The 24,645-nt window shown below is 40.0% G+C and overlaps 1 protein-coding gene across 1 annotated transcript; it reads right to left on the minus strand.

Annotated features, from left to right (window-relative positions):
* Positions 1–376: 376 nt before the first annotated feature.
* Positions 377–24,645, minus strand: CFAP221 (cilia and flagella associated protein 221). The gene is made up of 25 exons (XM_074872327.1): positions 24,552–24,645; positions 23,842–23,930; positions 22,793–22,978; positions 22,252–22,352; positions 21,166–21,252; positions 20,943–21,038; positions 20,316–20,416; positions 17,871–17,974; positions 15,688–15,847; positions 15,040–15,163; positions 14,842–14,953; positions 14,517–14,625; positions 13,851–13,938; positions 11,920–12,009; positions 10,448–10,543; positions 8,919–9,009; positions 7,504–7,631; positions 6,991–7,071; positions 5,850–5,957; positions 5,530–5,706; positions 3,903–4,061; positions 3,400–3,494; positions 2,764–2,853; positions 2,442–2,561; positions 377–500 (listed from the first exon to the last, which is right to left on the minus strand). Exons 3-25 carry the CDS (start codon positions 22,929–22,931, stop codon positions 377–379), a joined length of 2,580 nt encoding a protein of 859 aa, XP_074728428.1. The 5' UTR covers positions 22,932–22,978; positions 23,842–23,930; positions 24,552–24,645.

Here is a 24,645-nt window from a genome sequence, read left to right on the forward strand (position 1 = left end):
AAAATTCAAGGACAGGTCATAACTAAAAAAAAAACAAAATCAGAAGAATTTGGTCATGAGGAGTTTTCACATTTTATTTGAAAACGGTGGGCTGTAAATTAATTACCAAACTATTTACATGGTAGTACTGTGGTCCTTCACACCAGGACAAAATGAGCAGGTACATGGCTGAGGATTCTCACTGGAGCGGTTACTATGTTTGGGGTAATGGTCACAGTGAGAGTCCTTGACAGAGGTGGCATTACTGGTGGTTCTCTTCTCTTTGTGTAAGAAGTTGCTGACCTGACTGAACATAAGTACAGGTAGCTGGGACATAGGAGGCCTCACACATTAACAGGATAAGCAGTGCCAAACCATGGACTTCGTAAAATTACTCTTATCCCAGAATAAGGGTTTTGTTAAGTGCCTTCAGCTTCATTTTCTCCACATGTTTTTGAACCTTCTCTCTGAGCTCGTTGTTTTGGGGTTGAAAATGTCCATCTGGATGGTTGTGCGGGTCTCTGCAAGAAGTATAAAACATCAATTGTATTTATAATAGCCAGAGGAGCTACTTAGGAATGCTGACAAAGGAAGAGACATACATAATTTCTCTCTTTTTTTATAACGAACACAGAGGGTATTCCTTTACTTATGCAGAATTGGAAAAGGAGTGAAACTGTGAAAAGAACATTCAGTCTTGGCTTGGCCAGTTAGGAAAGATAACCATCTGATAGGTAAACAGATACTAGACTGAGTTTTACATTTTATCTATGAAGGAACATATGCTGTAATGGCCTGAACAAGAGCATCCATGTGAAAAATTGATTTGCCTTGAGGATAAAATGCTGAAGTTGCTGTAGAGGAGCAATGTGTGCTTTCTGTCATCTAGTGAAACACCACCCTGTCGATAACAACAAAGAACCTTCCAGTGACAAAACAAAGGATTGGGACTTCATTGTTTGCTAATAAATTTTTGTTTCCCTCTTTGCAAAGGGCAAACAAACTGGGAAGCTTTCAACAAGGAAATACCAATACCCAGAGGTTTTTAATATAGAGAAGTATTTTCATTTTTGAAGAAAACATCTAAAACTTCAAAAAGAAAGAACCTTATGGTTATAAAACTACTTACCCAGAAAAAGCGCCATCCAACACTGTATCACTGTGGACAAAAACATCACTCTTTAGCTACACAAGCTATCCCAAATGCCCGTGTTCTGACACGCAGCATGTCATAAAATGCAAAGAGCAGCACTGAGTTCAACACACCTGTGTTTTTACAGCAAATTATTTTCAATCAATGCTGTAGTAATCACAATACAGCAATCAGTGTTTTGTCAGAGAGCTCATAACGGGCAGCACTGTTTTAAAGTTTAATAGCTGACAGCTGCACAGGATTTCAATGTCAAGCAAATAACTTCCCTCTAAAATTAAAGAAAATGAGACATTCAGATCTCTTGGTGGCTTCGAAAGTTTCAGGCTATTGTGCACATGTTGACATCTAAGCCACATCATGACCACTTTAAAGAGGAGGCAACTGTCACTCAGAAAGATTAGTTCACTTGCTCCTTGTTGCTCTGCAATCACTTATCCTACCCCTACTGCCTGCTGCTCAAGCCCACTGTGCCCAGCATCCCACTTACCAGCTCATACACCTCCTTGCATCCTTCCTGCACAATCACATACCCCCAAGTTTCACACAGTGCATTCACATCTGTGTCCAGCCCCACAGAACTGCTGGGCAGTTCTGAAATGCTGCTCTGAAACCGTGGTGGTAATCATCCACCCCATCAAAGACCCATTTGTCTCTCAGAGCTTTCCTTGTCTTCAGGTTCCCCCTCAAGGTTTATTTGCTGAGCTGCAAACTCAGGATATTGGCCTGACAACACTGGAGACAAAAGGCAGAATTTGGCCCTTACAGTGGCCAGTTTACAACATTTTAGGGAGCAAGTAATTCTGTGTTTATGAATGCAAGTTATTTTACATGCTGTGCTGTATGCCTGAAACACGTGTGGTTGGTGAAGCTCGGGTAGTGGAGAAAAAGTGACCCACTCTTAGGAAAAGCGTAAGAAAAAAGCACCATGTCAGGGTGAAATTCTAAGGGCTCATTCCTCTGCCAGCATTAATAAATATCTAACCAAAAGTGTCACTGAAAAGCAAAAGCCACAGGTCCGAGAACATTGAATATCTCTGTGAAGGCACGAAAGCTGCCTCAAGTGTTAGATCGTATTGATAAAACTGCAGTCAGAGTCTCCCAGGCCAGTGTGTCACATTCACAGCTGCTTTCTGAAGTCCAATTCAGAGATCGCATTTGCAGTGCAAATTTGCTCAAAGTACCAGATCTGCATTGCACACGTGATGGAGCCCCTAGAGCATGTCAGTATGACTCTCTATGTAATTCTGAAGGGGATGCTTGTCTTCAGATTCCTTCCCATTCCTCCCCCCTAATTTCAGATTATACCTACCTTTCTTCTTTTGCTGATTTTTCTTTGCCTTCTTCTGAGAGTGACTGCCCAATTTGTGGAAATTCAGCTCTCACCATCTCTGGAGTAAGAATCATTTTGAACTCAGTTTCATCTGTCTCACTAAAAATTAGTAAGATGAAGAACAATTGGGCTTTATCCTTTTAAAAGTATTTTTTAGCCAACAAAAACAAAAGTATGTTTTATGCAAGAGAGACTTCGTGCTTTTGCCTTTGAAGATCTCTTGGGACAGGTTTAGACACATCTATAGAAGTGGTTAAGATGTAATCAATCACCCTGAATACAAAATAGAGGAGAAACTTACTGGTCAATTATGTTCTCCCTGTCTCTCTGAGGTAAGTCATACAGTATTGGTGGTACGTCTCTCGGAAGCATATCCAAGCTGTAAGGATCCCTGTGATGGAAATGGTATTAGTTTAAGATGGGCAGAGAGTAACAGCACTAAATGTTTATATTTTGAAGCTTCACAAGATCTGTGGTTACAATGAAGATGATGTACTTTTAAATAACCCTGGCAAATCTGAGTGCACCGGAACCTGCTGTGATACGAGCGAACGTGAGCCTGAGAGGTGTTGGTTACCACTGGGTGAAGGTGCCCACGCGTTAAGGGTTTTACTGTTCATACTTCTGCAGGACAGACAGAGTTTGTACCTCCTGGGGTATCTAGCACTGAATAAAAAGCGTTCAGAAGAGATGTTACTGAAAGCCCAGACTGAAACTCTCCTTCCAGGGCTAGGTATTTCCTCTAATGATATTGTTCTCAACTCACCCTTCAAGGAGGTCAGCAGGGGTTTTCCCCATTGGTTTTGGAGTTCTGAGCAGCAATTCATTCCACCAGGAGGCCCACTTTTATCTCTGGGACTAGTTACTGGTCAATGTAGCTACAGACAGCAGAAACTGGTGCAGGGCAGAGGCACTGTATATTCAAATTCTTTCTTACCTAGGTGTTGTACTTGTCACTGTGGGAGTATTAGAAAAAATGGAATACACCACTGGCAAGAATCTTCTCCATTCCATTACTCCACAAATCACTTCCTGAAATGACAAGTGCTACATCAGTCAGACCTCTAACACATAACAGAGTGGGGAGGGAGGCTTGCAGGACAGAACATGTGACTTCTTGGGTGAGAACTGAATTTGGGGAGCTGCAGTTCTCCATATTTAAACGATGCTTCCTCCGCTGCAAGGTCATGAAAATACAACAGACAGTGAAAAGAAGGAAAGAACAGAGAAATACTCAGGGATATATGAGAGACAGGGATAAAGCCTAACAAGAACAAGTTATTCTGACCCATGTACTATTCAGGTGCATGCATAATTTCTATTTGAAAATGTCTTCTATCTAGGATGACTGTTCATCTTCCTTTTTGATTCCTTGGAGCAAATTCTCAGCAAGAACATACTCAAGCCAGAAATTCATACAATAAACCCAAAAGGCCATACCTTGTGATGCAGAAATTTCTTTTGTGTGACTGGAATACTGGATCCTTTGGGGCATTCCTTGGTAAAGGTATATTTTGGATCAGGACAAAGATGATATTCAATATCTGTTTCAGAATAGGCCAAAGGAGGTAAAACTGGAACTAATCCTGGAGTGGGGTTCTAAAAACAAAGAAGATATTGCTTTAAAAAATCATTCTGAGCAGCATAATGAACTAAATTGATGACAATTCAGTTCTTGCAATTAATGTAGTCTCCCCAGATTCACACCTTTGTCTCATTGTGACTGTTCTGTTTGGTGTGACCCTTCATTTCCTGTCTCTTCTCCCCATCACAGACCCATAAACTGGTCCATACTCTCTGCTGTCTAAAATACAGGAAGTTAGGTGTTGTGTCCAAGTTTGGAAGAAAAAACTATTGCCTGATTCCTCCAAAATCCGTTGCTGATTCTCTGAACGGTTCAGAATCCGAGAACTGGAACTGGCCTCACTGTGGTAGAAGCTAGTGAGCATTTTGCCATCTATTTCACTGCACTAGCATCTGTTTCTGAATAAAGTCCAGTGCTGGGTAGCGTGGGATCAGACTGTGCCTGGCTCTTACACTGACATGACAGAGGGATGAAAGAGATGCACAGAGGATCTCATCAGTAAGTCCACTGGAGTCCTGGCCAACTGCAGTGAGGACAAGTCTACACCATATATGTTATGCCAAGACCACCAGACTAGCACACTGGGCTCTGGGCCATTGCAGCTAAGTAATGCTGAAGAAAGAGCCACCCAAGCCAGGCACAGTGCCACGTTGGCTTGGAGATGCTGCCTGTACCCACACGCAGCACTTCACCGAGCTATACAACTGTCTCTGCTTGCTTAGAGACACCTCAGGGACCTCCAGACTGTGCTGCACTGTGTGGGAAATACCTTCTGTAGTTGTTGCCAAGTAGCACAACCTACATAACAATTAAGTAACAGAAAATCCTCCCATGCACATGGTTGTGATTTTTTGAATCTCTGTGCCTAATAATTTGGAAATGTGGTTTTGGGATGCTATGAGAACTAGTGGAAACTCTAAGGCAGCAGGATGCAATGTGAGCAGAGTTTGACTTCACTTTTCTCAGTTTACCTAAGGATCAGGCAGAACTGCAGCCCCCTAGCTGAACAGAAGGAAAAGACTGCCCCTGTCCTACCTACCTGGGCAAGAGCATGAGGTTATAGAAGGACTGAAATGCCAAGATCATGGCTTTTCTTCTAACATCCAAATGGGGAAACAAATGGAGAAGAAGGGAGGGACCCCATGGCATTCCAGGGAACCCTGGGATCAGAGACCATTTGTGGAGTGTGAGGCTAGAAGGATCTCCAGTTCTCTTCCATCACTGGCAACTTTGCTTTATCATCCCTCCCCTAAACTGATCAAATTCCACCCTAAAGTGAAATGGTGCCCCTCTTAGTGGGATGATCTCTGTGACTCCTACCTACCAGGGCTTGCACCTTGAAGGATTACTCTCACTCTGGATAGTTTTATATACCAATCTGAGTAAGAGAATTGCCCACCAATTCCATATCAGGCTTCTGATGAAAGAAACACCTTTTCCCCTCCTTTCTTAGGTTCTTTGTAGAAGTCAACTTGTACTTACAAAAATGCGTAGTGGGTGGCGCTCTGTAGGATAGACTAAAGCTTGGGGAGGAACCAGTTTTAAGAGGCTGATATGGCTTTCTGCTACTTCTTCTGGGGATGGTTTGTGAACATCCAGGCTCTGGGAGACCATGTTAAGTTGCCCCTCAGGAGAGGCAAATAGTTGAATCAGCTCATCCTTGAAAAACACAGACATCAAAGGTTTTCAGAGTGTACTAAGCCTTTTGGTGTAATATGCTGAGACAAAATTAATCAAATAATTGTAGAAATGTAGGGTTGGGAGTGAATTCAGCAAAGTTTGTATTTGAGGTGACTTGTTACCTGGGCTCCCTGTCTCAGTGGTCGGGAAAGTTTTCGAGGTTTGTAACTAGTGGCTGCATAGTGTGTACAAAATGGCTGATACTTCATAATGCTGGAATGCTGAGGAACCTAAGTGCAAAGAAAAAATATGTGCTGCAGGAGATGACAATAATCACTTTTGATTAACTCATAGATGGAATGGAATATTCCAGCTTTATCATGGACACATCACAACTCTGTGATAAAAGATACTTGTACCACTATTCTGGAACATGGTACATGACCAAATCTTTGAGAAGCCATACTTCACTAGGACAAGCTGAATGAGTGCATAAAGGAAGATTTCCATTCTTGCTTTTCTATGAAAGATCATGGATTTAACAGTTTCCTGATCAAATATATTGAACTTAATGGGGTGGAGAAAAGCTGTGTTAAGTAATATATCTAACACTGATAAATGAACCAATGCATAATAAAGGGAAAAGACACACAAGGAAACTTCTAGACTTGTTAGACCACCTGAAAAAAAGGAAAATGGACATTGAGCCAAAATATAAATTGACTTGAACCTGAGGAAATATTTGTACTTTGATGGGGTGCAGAATTTGATCTTTTGCTATTCAAAACTTGGAGAGAATAGAGAGAGAATTGGAGAGAAGTCAGGAGAAAAAAAAATGTTTCTGTACTCATAAAATTGAAAAAACATCATATATTTCAAGAAGGAGATGTTTGCATTTCCTATGCAGGAATGAAGGACCCAAGCGTGCAGAACTGGATGTCAAATAAGCAGAAGACTTCCATTTCTAAAAGTAAAGACACTTTTGTAATGTCACTTTTATAAAACTATAATCAAAGGAAAAACTGTGGTCTGCAGGGCTTGCAGTATCCTCATTCATATAAGGATTTTGTTGTTTGAGATATAATTTCACCTGAGGTGGTTCATCTCTGTCTGGAGAAAGGGGACTATTGCTGACTATAAGCTTGTTACTTATGGAAACAGATGAGATTTTTTTTAATAAAAGCATGCTAATCACACAGCCATATTAGGGCAATATTTCTACTGGGCTGCACAGTGGAGTCACTGAATCAGGCAGAAACCATATCTAACTGGACTGGTGAAAGACAGAAACATGATACAGCTGAGGGAGCTGTACTGACTCACCTTCAAGTCATAAAAAGGAAGAACGTGTCTGACTTTCACATCTACAGATTCGATAGGAACTAGGCCAAGAGCATCAGGTGCCTGCAAGAAGACAGTATTTAAAACCCAGTAATATGGTGGGCATTTTGTTTTACATTGGCAGCAAGTCATCAGCACAGCTACTTGAATACATATGGAAATAATTATGCAAACATTTTGTTTGATATTTCTCCTGTCCTTTCTTGGACTTCAGCATTTCAGTTATTTTTCATTTCCTTTCTTCTGCAAAATCATGGATGTTAACTATCTCTGATCATTAATGTATTATTCAGAATTTTAGAATGCAATTAAAAGGATGCAAAGATTTTTTCATTGTTTTCAGCAGCACCCCTAGTAAATCTGAAGTCCTGAATTAACTTGTGGAACACCAGTCACACTGTGAAATTTTAATAAAGGTAGTACTGGGCCTGGGGCCAATGTCTTCAACAAAATTATATCTTGAGTGTTGGCCACCATTTTAGTTACTATACCTACCAAATCATGGTGCAATTCATGGGAACTGTAAAGGGGGAATTCAAAAGGCAATATACGATCTTCAGATATGATGGAAGAAATGCCCTTACATTCTTCACTTTTGTCTGGTTTGCTGAAACTCCTGCTTTCTGTCATGAACAGAAAGCAAAAATTAAGATTTTGTAATATATCTTAATACACTGTTTCAAAAATAGAATCAAACCACAAAATATATTCAACATCTTCCTAAGACAGGATGTGTCTAGTCATTTTAATATAAAAAGGTAATACTTCCTAAAGGCTTTAAATGCCACATCTACAAGACAGCAGGCACAATACCTTGACTAGCAGACAGATCTAATTTCCTCTTTTCTAAAAGGACGGTACAGTCCCCTCATTCTGGCATGGTCCTCTATCTCATTCCGCTCAGCCAGGCAGAGACAAGTCAGAGGTCTCTCTTACACTAACTGGCATTACACCTTCTCCTTGAAGCATCCCTGCAACTGCTGCATACAGGGAATTGAAAGTGCCTACTTGAAGAAGCAGGAAAAGGCCTGATATGGAAAGGTGTTTCAGCAGTTGTCAAATTGTGTGTGTACAAGGGAGTGGGAAATAAGAGACGCAAATTCTCTTCTGCCCCCAGTATACCCAACTGTGACTCCCATCCAAGGCCAGTTTCCTTCTATGACTGTTAAAGAGCAAGCGACTTTTCCAGGCCAGCACTTTCATTTCATTGTAAAGAAAAGTGATTGCTTGAAACAGCTTGTATGAGAAAATGATAAGGAGGAAAACTCAACCCAATACTGGCCACCTAGCCATGTATCTCACAGTTCCTACCATCTCATTTTGCTGATATCTTGCCTTCATCACATTCAGGTTTCTTTCCCTCTTCCATCCCTCATGTGATAAGCTCATCTTATCCTACGCCTCTAACCTCTTGGGATCCACCTGATCTGCTTACCTACCAGTCTGTTTCTCTCATAGTCCCATCTGCCCTTGTTCCTCAGGCCTATAAGTAGAATCACAGAGTGGTTTGGGTTGGAAGGGACTTTTAAAAATTAATTAGTCCAATCCTCCTGCCATGGGCAGGGACATCTATCACTAGATCAGGTTGCTCAAAGCCCCATTCAACCTGGCCTTGAACCCTTCCAGTGATGGAGCATTCACAGCTTCTGCCCCATTATTAAGTAGATAAGCTGCAAAGCTCCTAAGAAGAACTAATCACATTTTTTAAATCTGGTAAACAATGTGCATGAAAAATAGACATATTTTGACTACAGCCATTTCTACCCTGTCATACTTTTCTTTTTCACTTGAAGACTCCTTTGTAAGGACTCTGTCTTTACATTTATATGTAATGCACCTGACACACTGCAGTACAACCTGAGTTATCATAATTCATGGCCAAAATATCAACTTGCTCTTCTACTCCTTACCAGGCACAGAGCCTTCCTCCAAACCTCTGGCTTCTCTGGTTAGCCCACGGAACAGAAGCAGTAAACGATTTAGCCGAATCTGAATCACAATCTGAGAGAATGATTTTAAAGTTTAATATTAAGCCAAACACTCTAAGATTTACAGCCACATAAATGTATATACATTACAACTGTATTCTACAGAGCTCACTCAGACTTCTCTATTTCAGAATTTTTACTATAGTTTTCTGTTGAGGAGGGAGAAAATGGAGATGTAGAACAGATCTCAACTCTACAGTGACATTACACAACAAAATCAGTCCAAACCTTCATTTAGTCTTACAGGTTAATTAGACTTTTTTTGGCTAAGTCCTAATCCTTCAGCTGTGTCTAGTGGCATATACAGATTTAACAATGGGTAAACAGTCAGTTGATCAGGGCATATGAATACTTGTGGCTCTGTGAACGAGAATAAGTAGTAACCTGCACTGTGCAATTTGCCTAGTGCCACATATCGCAGGGTAACAATGAAGAGTCCTAGGTTTTAATACTGGAAGGGGCCATTTAGCCACCTCCTTATTTGTGCAATACAGGAAAGGGCATTTCATTTCAGGACCTCCATATCAAGCCTTACACTGTGAAAGGTTGGAGAATATCCAAACTGGATACTAGGAGAGCAGGAAATTTCCATATTGCTTGCTACATTTAGATTTACTGGGAAAAAAGCAGTGGAGATGCAAGATAATATTTAAACCAAATGATAAGTGATTTTACTGATTAGTCTTTAGCTTCCAGGTTGGAAGGGATCTTAGGAGGTCCTAATCCAACCTCCTTCTCCAAGAAAGGTCAGTGATGAGATCAGACCAGGCTGCTCAGGGCTTTATCCACTCTGGTCTTGAAATCATCCAAGGATGTAGACTGTACAGTCTCTCTGGGCAACCTGCTCCAATGATTGACCATTCTCATGGTGAAAAAGGCTTTCCTTGTACATGGTCTATACCTCTCTTACTTGAATTTATGACCATTATTTCCCATGTTCCCACCATGCACCATTGCAAAGATTCTGGCTCCATCATCAATAACCTCCTCAGAAGTGTTGGAAGGTGCTGCTCTCTCTCTCCACTTTCCCTGTCCAGGCTGAGTGTCTCCTCACAGAGTGAGTGCTTCAGACTCCAACCATCTTGAACTCACCCCAGCTTATTGATGTCTTTCTTGTACTAGGGGCCCAAAACTGAGCACAGTATTCTACATGCATTTTGAAATCTTCTCTTTTTTGTGCAAAAGTATTTTTTACTTTAAAAAAATCTAAATTCATCTGCTTTTGTTTAGTATTGATTGCAATACTAAGCACCAGCAGAAGCACCACCTGAAGCACCAGAGGAATACAAAACTTACTCCAGATCCTTATTTCCTTGTGAATGGGGACATGTTTATCAAACTATCCAATCCCTGGCTAGCTGTGAAGACTTCTTACATGCTAGTTTGCATGTTCTTTTGTGCTATTTCCAAGACATCATGCTATCACACTGCATTCTGGTTGTCCACGTTACCTTGTATGCTGCTTGTTGGAATTTCCTCAACAGCCTGTTTCTGTTGTCCCAAGGGTCATTATGGAGCAAGTTGAATGTGGGATGGACACTTGGATGCTGCATGGTATTTTTTGAAAAGAGAAGCAGAAAAGAAAAAGGACACCCCTTTTACAACTAGACAAGGGAGAAATTTCCTCCAGCCCAAGCCATTCCTTGGCCTGAATCCATATGTTATTTCTAAACACTGAAATTAAGACAAGTGAAAACATTTGCAGTATTGGCATTTAACCAGAAGCCTTCGCTGCAGGGCTTAATGGGAGGTAATCACCAAATATTTGCAGATGCAGTTTGGGGAATGCAGAGATAATGTAGCATGGTCTGCATCCACATGAATGACAACCACATACTTAAGTGCAATACATGGGCAGTCAGACAGTGCAGAGAATGGACTAGGTCTCTACCAAGTACACACTTCAACTTTCACAGATGTGAAGTTGGAATAGCTGTAGGGGCTCAAACCAGGGGCCCAGCAAAAACAGTATCCTGTCTCCAATAATGGCTGATAACACATACGTACAGAAGGGTGAAAGACCAGGATAAACTTAGAGCAATAATTCCCCAGAATAACCTCCCCACATCTAGTGATCTCTGGCTCAGGACATGACAGAGGTGATGTCTCTATATTTAATACCTTAAATTGTCAGAATGCTCTCTGAACACAAGTAAATCTCTTTCTTGATGCATTAATCTCCTCTTGAGTTTTAACTTGATGTGACAGAAGAATGTGGTATTGGAAGAGACTCCAGCAGCTCCAGAGTACAGTACCTCTCAACAGGAGGGCAGCCACTCAACCAATGTTTAGATTAGGAAGGTCCTCAGAACACCAACTCCATGCAACCCCATGCCATGCCTCATCAAACAATTTTCAGCACTTCGTAACAGACATAAGAATATAGTAAAAGACCAAGTCCAACAGCTATTATGTTCCTCAAGGAGGCAGCAGCAAGGATCCTATATGTTGCTAATATTCAAAGTTCTTTCAATAGCAGGGTATCTATTAAACAATGCTCCCAATAATCCTAGGAAATGGATTTTAGGAAGTACCTCACACTGAAGAGAAGGACAAAAAAATCTAAGTACCAGAAAGGTTCCTGTCAATCTGACCTACAGGTAAAGTCTGGAAATCTTGTGACATGCTTAATCTTATGTTTAGGCATGAGAAAGCTACTCCTGAGAGGACTTTCAGAAAAAAGCAATGTGAATGTCAAGTTAGACCTGTGGATTTCCACTTGTCTCTCATATTAGGTAATCAGAAGATGTGCATGTAGCACAGTGCTTGTCCTACTGTACTAAAAGTAAAATGGGAAATAAGACACTGACACAGAAATGGGAATATTAGGAGGAAGAGCATTCAGTGCCAAATACCTATGGCTGTTTGTTAGCTTAGTAGGTGATAATAACATATAGCAGGTGATAATAACATACAAACAAACCTGGTCAACAGGCCGGATAACGCGTCTGAAAGAAACTTCTACTTCTTTCCTTTGAAACTCCTGTTCTACGATAGGGTCTCCTCTTTGGATCTAATTTGTCACCAGGAAGAACAATCATGTTAGTACAAAGAATCCAGTGAATTCTTTCCACCCTTACAATTAGTGTAGCTCACTTACAATGTAACATTCTGGAGGTGCCTGAGAAAACACAGACTTCACTCCCTTCTAGGGAGTGATTATTGCAACCCTTAAGCAAGTCAAACAAAGTAAAATAAAGTGGTTTTGGGTCTGAGTTTCAATGAGATCCCTGCCCTAATGAAACACAGTTCACTTTGCATAGCCAGAAATCAGCCAGAACCAACACCATAAGTTAGCACCTGAACAGATCTTCCCAGACGACAGCACTACAGAAATTTCCTGCAGCTTTCCCATAGAATCACAGAACGGTTTGGGCTGGAAGGGACCTTAAAGATCATCCAGTTCTAACCCCCCTGCCATGGGCAGGGACACCTTCCACTAGATCAGGTTGCTCAAAGCCCTGTCCAGCCTAGCCTTGGACATTCTGTGAACATCTCTGTCATGGTTTCCAACACTGCCAACTCTTTAACCTGTTCATGTGTGAAACAGTTTACTACTGATATCACTTCACTTCTTTGAGACCTTCTCGAAGTGTTCAGGCATGCTGGATGAATACCAGTGCTTCTTTTCATTGTGCCACTTTCATCCCAGTCCTCCTTACCTATTGTTTCATTTCCAGGATACCATTATGTCTTAAACAAAGACTTTGGAGTTATTTTGCAGAGTGAAATTCCCATGATTTTCATGGACTGAGGTTTTACTTAGTACCATGGAAGACAGACCAGTTGAAAGTCTCCATGACAGCCACTCCCAAGCTGTATAACAGAGTGACCACTTGAGCAAATGATGGAGGGATAATAAATACTCTGTAAGGCCTAATGACACTCAAGGTGAACAAACTGACAGCATGAGCAAAAATATACCTCTGTCAGAAAGTCATGGGGGCAACTGTGAAACCACCCAGAGATCTCCACAGCCCCTATGGCCAACAGGTAAGTAAATAAATGTTTCTAAACAAAGTTAACAGACATCTAATTCAGTTATACAACAATCTCACAAATTAGATCCTTTTTACCACTTTCTCCTTTGTTACTATTAAATAGAATGTTTGAATTAATTCACAGTGCGTAATTCAGTGTATAAATTAAGCTTTTACCCTATCTATAACTAATTTTACTCCCATAAACAGCTGCTTGGAAGTCAGTGGGATGTCAGAAGCTGCTTGAATAACCAGGAGGCAGGATAAGAGGGACAAGCCCCCACCCATCCCTGAGGGTTGTGACATATGGGGAAAAATATTTCCTCCCACCAAGTATTGCTGCTGTCACCTCCATGGAAGATGACCTGCAGTCTGGGGTGACTGGAAGAAACCAGAGAGGGAGGGTGAAGGTGTAGAAGAACAACATGATGAATTCTCTCCCCATGGCTCTGCATGAGAGTACTGACTGGGTTTAGCTCTTTAACTGTGAGCCATTCAGGACATCAGCTCTTCAGAGAGGCACAGTATAAACAGAAAGTTAGATGTAGCCACAGTGCTGTCAGGATTACACTGCAATGTTGCACTGTGATGCAGCTGGGTGGCTGGGTGCAAATCTGCTAGCTTGGGCAAATACCTAGTTACATTTCCTTATCCTTCTCTCTGTCTACCTCCAAGATAAAACCACCTCAGAAACAGTGATACACAGGCATAATAAAGATATAACTGCAGTAAGAAGTACAGCTAGTACAATTTACATTGATGTATGAAGAAAAATGGAAGATGTAGAGAGCTTGATACAAATTCACTAGTGCACTGCATAATCTGAAAGTATAAGTTTGATTTTAAATTTATAGAAAAACCAGCAAAGACTAACCTTGTATTGCTCTTCTTCCCTCTGTCGGTTTTCAATAATCTCTTTTTTAAATTCCACAGATACTGGATCTTTGCCTTTATGAACTTGCCTGCATTTACAGTGGAGGCAACAAAAATACTTAATGCACAGTCTGCTTTATTTAAAGGCTAATAGATTTATTCTCCTCTTTCTAAGGTGTCTAGGGGTCCATAAAATTCAGCATAAGAGCAAATCTGTGGACTGCAAATGAAAGCATGGTGTGCTTACACACATGACTATGTGTTTTGCTTTATGCCATTTGATGTACATGGGCAATTCTGTTCACTCCATTATACATTTTAGCCTTGATTTATTGACAGCCATGACAAAAGCTTCTTTTGCCCTTAAGGGCACAAGATGAGATGCCTGAGAACAAGGTTTTCAGCAGCTTTCTTTCTAAATGCAACCATAACGCAATCAAAGACCTCATTGAATACTACTGTGGATTACTACCGAGACTGCTCTTAGGCAGAAGAGGTAAAAATGAAAGTAAAACAACAGTATCTTATCTGTAAAGCAAACCTATCAGGACATGAAACGGCAGCATTACGAATGCTGTATGAATGGAAGTGGATATTGCATACATCACTCATAGAGGCCTTAGTTAAGCAAACCCCGGTGTTGTTAATGTGGTTAACTAACACTTACCACTTCAGATGATTTGCTTCCTCTTCCTGAATATTTTGTTTGACTTTTAGTTGAAACATGGCTTCCTTCATCTGTCTTGTTTTTGTCCCTTCACTGCCTTGGCAAAGGGCTGCAGGAATATCAGAAAGCCATATCCCACCTCAAAATAGATTGAATTTTTAATTGGGAAATCCACCCATTATGGTAACTGAACTCATTCATGCATAAAGCTAAGGTTTCTTACAGAAACTACAATCACATCACCTCGGCAATTCTGAAGCTGAGTTCCTCATCAGAAACCTACAAATAATGCTAAGACCAAGCTTATGCTGCTTAATTATATTACCTTCTTTCAATTCCTTAATCTTCAATTTGCCTGGTTCCTGATTCAAAACAGTAGCTACAGCATATGGATTTGACAAATCTGTGGGGAATCTGAGGTTCTGGTATTCAATTTCCTACAAGATATAAATAAATAGGAAGAAATAGAAACAAGAAAGATTTTCAGCCCAGAAAAGTACTTGTGATTATTATCTCTTCACACCTTTACTTTTTGAATAGGCTTCGATCGTGGTTGGCTGATTTGGTTTCTTCTCCACACCATGGATTTTCCTGCAGACGCAGTTTTTTTCTCTGGACGACTTTGTTGTTTCTCAAAGTGTTCTTTTCTAGGTGTCAGGAGGACAGATACTGCTCTTGTAAGTACTCTGTAAATGGCATACAAGTCTAGTACATGCATTTACATCCCCTTTAGATATACAAGGAGACCAGAAATTTCTCTCCCAAATTACAACTGGAACCAAACTTTCTAATCTTCAGTTCACAAAAAATTAAGTATAGCCCAAAGGACCTTATTGCTCAAAAAAACCTGTATCTTGCAAGGTCTCAGCAATAAGAATAACAGAGACCAAGCATAATAGAAGTTGAGGCTGCTCAATGCTTCTTTAAAGATATGCAACTTCTCATTATTTTTATTTTGGTATAGTTTCACTTCATACAGATTAAGGGCATTCTGAGCAAATGATGTAAGAGAGCAGGTACATGTATTAACAGTCGAATTACACTAGTGCGTTTTAAGTCTTCATAGATACGAATGCTTAAAATGATTACAGCAAAATGGCATGAAATCCTATTACACAGGTATTTTTTAGCACCAGGAAAAAATACTCAAAGATTAGTCAGCCACACATACATTAGACCCAGATGTGGTGCTGATGTTCCTGTGAATACACATACATAGGGTTTCGAGTCAAACTGTGAAATCCATAACTGCATTTTCATTTGTGCTGTTCCATACTCAAGTGGGGAATATTTCACAGTAACTTCCACTTTCCCATTGCCTGGAATGATTCCTGTGATTAGAAGAAGAAAACAGTAAGAGTCCATCTAACATGAACCCACTTAAGTATGCTGAAACTGATTCTGGACTATGTTTTTTTTAAAACAATATTAATGTTTAAATGGATGGCAGCAGCCCTGGAAAACATTGCAGGTCTCAAAGCATCTTTCCAGAATTATCCATTGCCAGATAATGGGAGATATTTTGCCATAGCAGAGAGATTTGACAGTAAGACTATAATAGTTCCTACTGTTGTGAGAATGATTGCCTGGTTATATGTAGAAATTCTTAACTTGCATCTGCCAGTCTTAAGTCTCTGGCACTTTCTACTTTCATGAGCAAAGTATTATAAACATATTCCTCCGTGCTCTTCCAAGTTGGGGGTATCAACTGGATTTGATGCATTATCTGTCTCTACTTGGTCTCATTTATTATCTGTTCCATTATTAACCACTTGAACCATCCTTCATATCCCTAAATATTCAGTGCAATCCCAGGATGCAGACCCGGATGCTCCTCAGCATTTCTGCAACAAGGAGTTTATTCAGCTCATCAGAAATACTAATTTCTTAACTCTGCAAAGTGACCATTGGCTGGTTTTCTGCATCCTGTAGTTTTAAACACCAGTTAGTTTCTTTTAGGAGCTGAAACTTCTTAGTGCTTTTCAGATGGCCTTCAGCACCTCAGAGTTTCTAGCTACCAAAGTATCTGACTTAACTTCTACTGGGTTGATGTTTTTTCTGTGATATTTTTGTTCCCCTTTCTCCCAAGAATTAAGCCAACTTAGAAAGCATTAATTAGTTTCAGGCACTGTCTATGACCATGCAAGAAACCAAAAACTTCCTGATGAATTTTAAAAATTCTCCCTAGTTTTACTCAATTGTAATCTTGTTCCTAATCTTGCTCCTTTACTCCCTTGATATAGCAAAACTTCTTTAAGCACAAAGTAAGAATATTATCCTGAAAGAATGACCCAAAACAAGGCAGCAGCATAGTTCATCTTTATGAACCACACATCTGATAGAAGCCAACTACTACTTCTAAAGAATGAAAATCCATCTGACAAGACAGGGCGAATTCATTTCATTGTACATACAGGAACACCAGCAACTTTTATTGAAGTGCATAAATAATCAAAATTTAAATTCCAGTGTCACAAATGGCATTAAGTGTCAAATTCATGAAGGTTTTTATTTATTTAGATGTTTATGTATGTTCATGGAATTGACCAGACTGCCTAAGTGCATTATGCAGCCAGGTCTCATTCACTTACACATTCTTCTCAGAACACTTGGGCACTTACATGCCCCTGCTGGCACCTGGCAAATGTAACAACGATAGCAACTGACCTGCAAATAGTTATGTTTGCCTCAGGACAAAGCCCTCTCCAGCATTAGGCTTGAAAATAGCTGAGCACCTTGTAAAGTCCGTACACAGAGGTCTAGACTGAATCTAACACCCACTGCCGCCCCATGAAACACCTGCAGTGGTGTGTTTTGTGCTCCTCACTGTAATGGCTCCTGAAGCAACAGACACAATTCTATCAAATTCTTCCAGACCAGTAGGGAAAAACAGGGATATGTTTGATAGAGCAGAGGTCACTTTTTATTTCCTCTGTGCTCCCAGTCAAGTAACATGATGCATACCTATGCCACAAACACAGATATCTGTTCCTTTAATGGGGCAGGAGCCAGACAGTCCTTGGGGAAAGGTGTGATGATGAGGTGAATGCTGGGCTTCCTGCCTCTCTCCTTTCCAAATGCTGCGCTGGCAAAGACAGCAAAGACTGGATGGACTGTTTGGGATGTTCCATATTTTGCCAGAGGTCTGTAGTTGGGCATTAACAAAAGCAATCCACCAGCCCAGAGGGCTATTTGCCATGAGGCTGCATATGACTAATATTTACCAGCCTGCATTTACCTGGAAACACTCTGAGGCAAAGGCTTTTTCTGTACAGCACTGATTACACTGTCACAAGTAACCACACTCAATAAACACAGATTTAATGTTTAGAATTTTAAATAAACTTCATCTACCAAATGTTGGCTGGACAGTGAAGGCTCTGTGAGGCTGAATAAAATCAATGTGGAATTCAAAATCTATTGGACAGCTGCACTGCAACGGGATAACATACTCCTTACTGAAAAGAGAGAAAGAAGAAAGAAATTAATGAAACTACAGTTGCTCATCAATTACAAGCTGGAAAAGTATATTATACACAACACGCACTGAATTTATCTGTGTTCAGAGGGATGGGTTACTTATTAATGTGAAAATAGCTATTCCTTGTTGTTCCAAATTATCAAAATATTTCAGATCTTTCACTTTGAGGAAATGAGAGCTATATCTTGGTTTGAATGCTGGACGTTTTATGTCTTGACTTACTTTCTCCTACCCATACAGAATCTGATTACAGAAAAATTTATAAAATTTACTTTTTAGAAGTTATTTATGTGTATCTTCAAATTCTTAGAAATTGCATTATCTAGCAAGTACAAACAGTCCAAACTGGAGCAACAGTAAGTACAGAACCAGAAATCAGCCTTCTCCCATGGCGCTCCTTGTGGAAGATAGTGAGAAAAGACTGTGCAGTCTTCAAGTGTTGCAAAATCCAACGCATCAGAACGACTGGACTTTAACCACAGTAGAAATAATGATGCCGTGGCCTGATTTTCATAAAAGCCCTTTTATGTCTCACACAGGTTGTGTGAGGGGTATTAACACACATCTTTTCAAGCTGTCTTGCTTTTGTATACATCTATTTCCACGTATCAGATTGAAACACAAAAGCATTGGTGTAACACCATCCATCATCCTACACATCAAGACCAATTTACTCGGGCTTACTTCTGGTTTTTGTAAACTGTCTGACTGAAATCCTATCCTGCTGATTAACAAAGACATGTTATACAGTGTTCCTTTGGAAAGCACATTTTGAAATGCCTAAGGAAATAAACAATAATAGCAAAGTCCTTTTTTCTCTGCGCTAATATGACCTGTTCATGAAGATGTAACAGCAGACTGGGGAGGCAATTTGTTTTAAGGTATAGTGCAGCTTGTGCAGTAACCAAAACAAGACAGTTATGCTGCCTGTTGCCTGATGGATCATCTGTACCTAAGGAGAAAGCTGTGTGGTAGAATATAGGTCTTATCCTACACTTACAGAAGTAAAAGGCAGTTTTTCCACTGGAATATGGATTGAGCTCATAGTCCCCTGGGTTCTGTACAGTACCAAGAATCTCAGAGAGCTTTAATTTTTAGTAACGTTTTCAATAGCCTAATAATGAAAAATACTGGTAAAAAATAAGGTTTGAAACCACCAGTTTTCTCTTCAGGAACTCTTCCAAATTCCCTCAGGGGCATCTCTGAGCAACCCTGTTGTGTTGGAAAATTTTCCCATTATTTAAAATTGTATTTTGTACTCTGCCTAATCTCTTCTCTATGTTCTGAGAGTATGAAAATTCTATATACTTCAGCACTTGTTTTAAAAATGGAGCAAATAAACAGAATCACATCATGACTAGAATGTCAGGAGTTATGTTCAGTCCTGTCGAAAGCTGTAACGTCACTTCTGACGGATTCACTAGAGTTTAACAGATTAAAGGGGATTAGAAAAACAAATAAACAAAAAGACACAAATGTTCATTCTACAATTCTGGGCTCACTTTTACTGCAGAATTTTGCACTTTTCTTGTATATGCCTTGCCGATTCATATTTCTGTGCTTTAGTAGAATTCATAAGTTACTTCCAACTCACAGACTAAGACAAAACCTACCTGCTAAAACCTTCAGTTCCTAGAATTCACCCAAATCTTTACACTAATCACCATAATTACAATAGTCAACATACTACAGAACTAAACCCTAATCAACAGGATCTCCTTTCTTCTTTTTCCCTTCATTACCGATTACTTCACGAGAATAGTTAGTGTTACATTTATGCTGCAGAGAGAGTAAGATGAAGTCTATGCCATTTAGAGCTCCACATCAGATCACTTTAAATATTTTCAAATAGAAGAAGCAAATCTAACAACTGATCAACCTCTGGACTGAGGTTAGTTATTTGCTATCCTGTACACCTACCATTACCATTTTATACCTTCACTTCCAGAACCCTTCATCCTGAAAAGAAGATCCATTCACTTAGGACTTATTAATGCTAAAAACACATAGCACTTGGGAGTGTACAGATTATGAACAGCAGCCATATTGCTTCACCATACGATGAATGAAGTGAGTCGGCACCAGTTTAGACTGAAACTCTACTCCCATCCATGTACATGTTTAGCTTGCACAGCATTTACTTTCCTGTGAGTGTGTGCTTGAAACAGTTCATATACAGAATTATTTTGCAGTCCAGATGGTAGCTGACTTCCTGAAAGCTTCTAAGACGTTAAGTTGTACAAATAGAGGAAAATGAGATTTTTGCAGATTTTGTGCATGTCTCACAAAATGTGGACAAATGTCTGTCCTTAACTCACCTCTTACCAACTGATACATCAGACAGATTTATAAATGATGGAAAGTCTACAACATTCACAGCAGGATAAGCATGCACAGGAACAATTAATGTATCTTCTCCCTGAAAAAAAAATGGGGGTAAATATTTATTTCTTACAATGAATAGATGTTATGGAAAGAAAAAGTTTCTGTAGTAGTTGGCCAGTAAGTGGGCATAAAACATCTTCAAGATCATCACTATGTTGCACCTCAGGATACTGATATTCTACCTGCTTTCAGTATCCATCTGTCTTTCCATACTTTCAGCAACTATCCAGAGCTCCTCCAAGCCTGCTCAGCTAAGACAGTACATCAGTGATAGAAAGTATATCTGATATATATGAAAGTATATCTGATAGAAAGTATATCAGAAAGACTGATATACTGGCAAAGAATAACAGAATAAGCAATATATTCTACCCACAGCTCGGGTATGTTTACAGGTAGAAAAAATTTAAATGCCTAAAATGAAATACTTAAATCCAGACTCACTGGGAATAAACCCATGTGGCTCTAGGAGATTAACTGTACCTTTACCATTATCATCATGTCCTAATAGTTGTTTCATTCCATTACAACTATAAATATATTTTATAATAAATCCTCACCTGACAGTGAATTCGAATGCAGTCATAGTAATATCGCCACTCATCAGGACAAAAATCAACAGTAACCACATAGGACAAGCCAGGGACAAGCCGGTGCTAGAAAACAACCCAAAATAAGATAGAAAGAATGTAAAAGCTGCTTACATGCTTATATGGTGCTTTGCATGCACCACAAAACCAGTGGTGCATGCAAAGAGTGGTGTGAAGGCTTTCTGACACTTACTGTTTTGTTGTATTTGATCTGAAAATACTTTGTCTGGGGTGGTATTATATGAAGGTTTGTTACGTCACCAGAAATATTTATCAGCTTCTGCAGAACAAAAGAAAACCAAAACCACAAAACACTTTACAATATAAGAGGTCAACTGAGAATGCCAACTGTACTTTAGTAAGACCATCCATAGCAAAGAAGTAATAACTTTTACTTTAGTAGAAATAATTCTGAATATGCTTTGTCTTTTAAAAGAAAATTATGTAAACCCTGCATGCTGCATTTTTATTCTTTGGAATCAAGTCACAATTCCTTACCTAGGAATAACAGTTAGTCTTGCTAAAGAAGATGCTACTGTTGAATCAAATTCTGGTCCTGTTTTGCTTATGTGAAAAAGGAACAAAAAATGAAACAAACTACTGACTTTGCTTTTACAGAGGTCTGAAACAACAGAAATTATGTAATATTGAATGGTTTTGTTTTGGATCACAAAACAACAAACCTTTGGATGGTGACAGTTCAGCCTGTAAAACCTCCTGCATCTTGATTATATCTGGAGAACCCAGTCCATGATAATCGCCCAACCTCCGCCTCAAAACACTTATCACATGAATAAAGAAGACAGACAAAGAGGAAGCAGAAAGGAGAAAAGGAAATACCCAAACTATTCACAAGGAAAGGTAATCAAACCTATGCACTGAGTTTCTTTCTTTAGATTAAACTGGTCTTGCCAGAAGGCCAGAGGTGCTTTCAAAATTTTCCCACCAGTGAACATGTTTGCAGACACAGTAACGGGCCAAGTACATTTTGAAAACAGTCTCTTAGGGAGCTAAAGCATGAATCCTTCATTCATGACGTGCAAGTCACATATCACTAACACTGCTCACAGACATGGGAAACAGGAAGGTAAAACACAGACTGTAAAGGACAGCGATGTACACGGCGTGGTATTCATCTGTTTTGTTACTACAGGGCCACTGATTTTAAGTGCTGCTTTTGAGAGCACTCCATAGAGCAAAAGGCCTCATGACCACAAGCGGTCTACTCAGCTTCTGTTATCCTTTTATGAGCCCCACGAGGATCTGCTCTCATACTTACCAGTGTCTGTTGGTGATGTTTTCCCACTTCATACCCTCCATAGTGTAACACAGCAGGCTCAGCCTGTATAACCTTGCTCCTCTGAAGTTCTGAATAAATCTCTAGACGTAGATAATAAAACAGGGAGAAAAGGAGACCAGGTGAAACACACATAATGATTGCTACTAACATTATTTATGTTGCACCCAATGTATTCTAGAGAAAAAAATGAGACAGAGATTATTTCTCCTGTCAAGCAGGCATGACTCTTTAAACGGAAAGTTAAGGCAGCACCTACTAGCCCAGCAGAGCCATGATCCTGTTGCCAGTTTATCTCTTGGAATCATGGCTTTCAGAAGCCACCCCAAAACTTTAGGGTCAGCCAGGATCAGTACAGCCACTGTTTCTTTCCTGACTACCTCTCCTATGATTTGAGCTCAAAGGAAGATACAATTTAAGCAACAGGATGGGAGTTCTGCCTGTGAGTCGCACAAAAAAATAATAGCGAAGTGCCTCCTAGGATTGCTGCAAGACTGGGAACAGTCAGAGAGCAGAAACTTACTTGATTCCAGCAGGTGATCGGGAACAGCTTGTCTTTTTTTAGGTTCCTCCACTAGGCTGCCCAGAAGGACACTGGGTATTTTCTTGAAGGATTTCTTAGCGATCGTGATTTCTGTAGAGGCTGACTGAGCCATGTCCATGTTAGGACAGAAATGGGGTCCGAATGGTACCAAAATTTCTTAGCACCCTGGGGGAGAAACAAAATACCATAATGATCAAAATGTCTTCCCTTGCACTGGTAACATCTGTTGCCTGAAACTGCCAAAAAACCTTTAGGAGAGGGAGTTACATTTCTTCCTCCTGAAGTAGATTACTGTGTGCGTGCTAAGTACAAGGACAGAGTGATTCCAGGAAACCTTGCTCCCACCGCAAGCCCTAGCACTTTGGGCATGTTCATCTGTTCTAGGGCTTATTGGCAACATTTGACTTTCAGGACTGTGTAAAACATATCTCTCTTCCTTCACATCTCCCAGCACAGAGAAGGAGAGAAGGTTCTTCTGATAATTCCACTATCCAAACTGATTTCTGCAGAGACGTTCTTCCAATCTCTCCCAAGTGTTTGAGTTGTTAACTTGCAGATTCATTTTTAATTTTTAAATATTAATATAAGGGATAAGAAAATTGGCATTTGAATCTTTTGTTTGGATAGCAACATCTGGGTTATTTGTTTAGTGGAGATAACTGTAAACCCAGAAGGCCACAGGTATTATAGATCCTGTGTTAAGTAAGCACAGTTATCAGAACATAAACTTCCCTAATGACAACAGCAAATATTACACAATAAGGACACCAGACATAATCCATCCAGAAGAAATTATCTTCATAAATATAGCACATACCCCTTGGCTCTCCTATGAACCAGAGAACTGCATGGAGAAAAAGACAAAGACACTTTTGGAAAAAGTACCAATTTCAAGAGCCATGCTGGGTTTTTCAGCCCTCAAGAAGTGGGCTGAAACCCCTCCTTTTGTATTTGTTCTTCATGAACAGGAAGGTGGGTGAGCAGCTGAGGGTGGTGCCGCATTAATGTCAGTGCACAGTTGAACTCACCCAATGCTAGACAATAAAAACTCCTCCTGCCAGGCTCTGGTCGGGGGGCACCTTCTTGCTCCTGGAGCTGCCGCACAAAGGCTGATTAGCTGCTCGGACAACAGAGTTCAGTTGTATGATCCACACTATGGCAGCACTTTAACATTCAACAGTTCCAAAGTTGAATCGTTAGTATCAGGAGCCATATTGTGTTTGTTTTGTTGTTTTAACACTCTCATACCGGCTTGAATGACCTTAAAGGGCCCCAACCTAAAATTAACACTGATCAATAAAAGTTTGAGGGAAGAAGGGCAGAGGGGAGCCGCGAAGCGGTGCCCAGCATACCTGGATCAGCACTTCTGAGGACTGAAGAGGTCCACCTCCCCCATTACATTTTCTGGTCTTATCTCTGGTATTTGTTTGGGTTTGTAGTCTGCTTTAGATATTTCAGGCAGAAGTTGAGAGGTGCTTCAAGCTCACAAACTGCTGTTTTGATTTATGGCCTTGTGCAGTATTAAATAATAAATAAGCAAGAAGCTTAAAATAATGTGCTACCCTGGCCTCAATAATATTTTCCATTCCATGGCTCCAAGTACAAATTTTCCATTTGCAACACAAAATCTGTAAGAGGAACTGTATTATTGTGCACAACAGTAAATTTCCTCTGAGGTAGTGAGACTAACCAAAATCGAACAAAAACATGCTAAAAAAATTCTAAATATAGGGCTTACATTCTTTCCACTCGTGTTGTTCAACTTTAATTTATACAACTGCCATCCTCCTCTTGGTCAGCATTCCCGATCAGGCATACAAGTTTTGAAAAGC

The sequence above is a fragment of the Strix uralensis genome, chromosome 6 (genome assembly GCF_047716275.1).
Source record: "Strix uralensis isolate ZFMK-TIS-50842 chromosome 6, bStrUra1, whole genome shotgun sequence".
Taxonomy (NCBI): Eukaryota; Metazoa; Chordata; class Aves; order Strigiformes; family Strigidae; genus Strix; species Strix uralensis.

What these genes read in the sequence shown, in the direction of transcription:
- CFAP221 (XM_074872327.1), bottom strand. Translation starts at nt 22,931, where the DNA reads ATGGACATGGCTCAGTCAGCCTCTACAGAAATCACGATCGCTAAGAAA. An exon ending in AGATCAAATACAACAAAACA is followed by an intron (nt 21,039 to 21,165) that starts GTAAGTGTCAGA and finishes GTTGTTTTCTAG; the next exon opens with CACCGGCTTGTCCCTGGCTT. An exon ending in GCCACCCACTACGCATTTTT is followed by an intron (nt 4,062 to 5,529) that starts GTAAGTACAAGT and finishes CTTTGTTTTTAG; the next exon opens with AACCCCACTCCAGGATTAGT.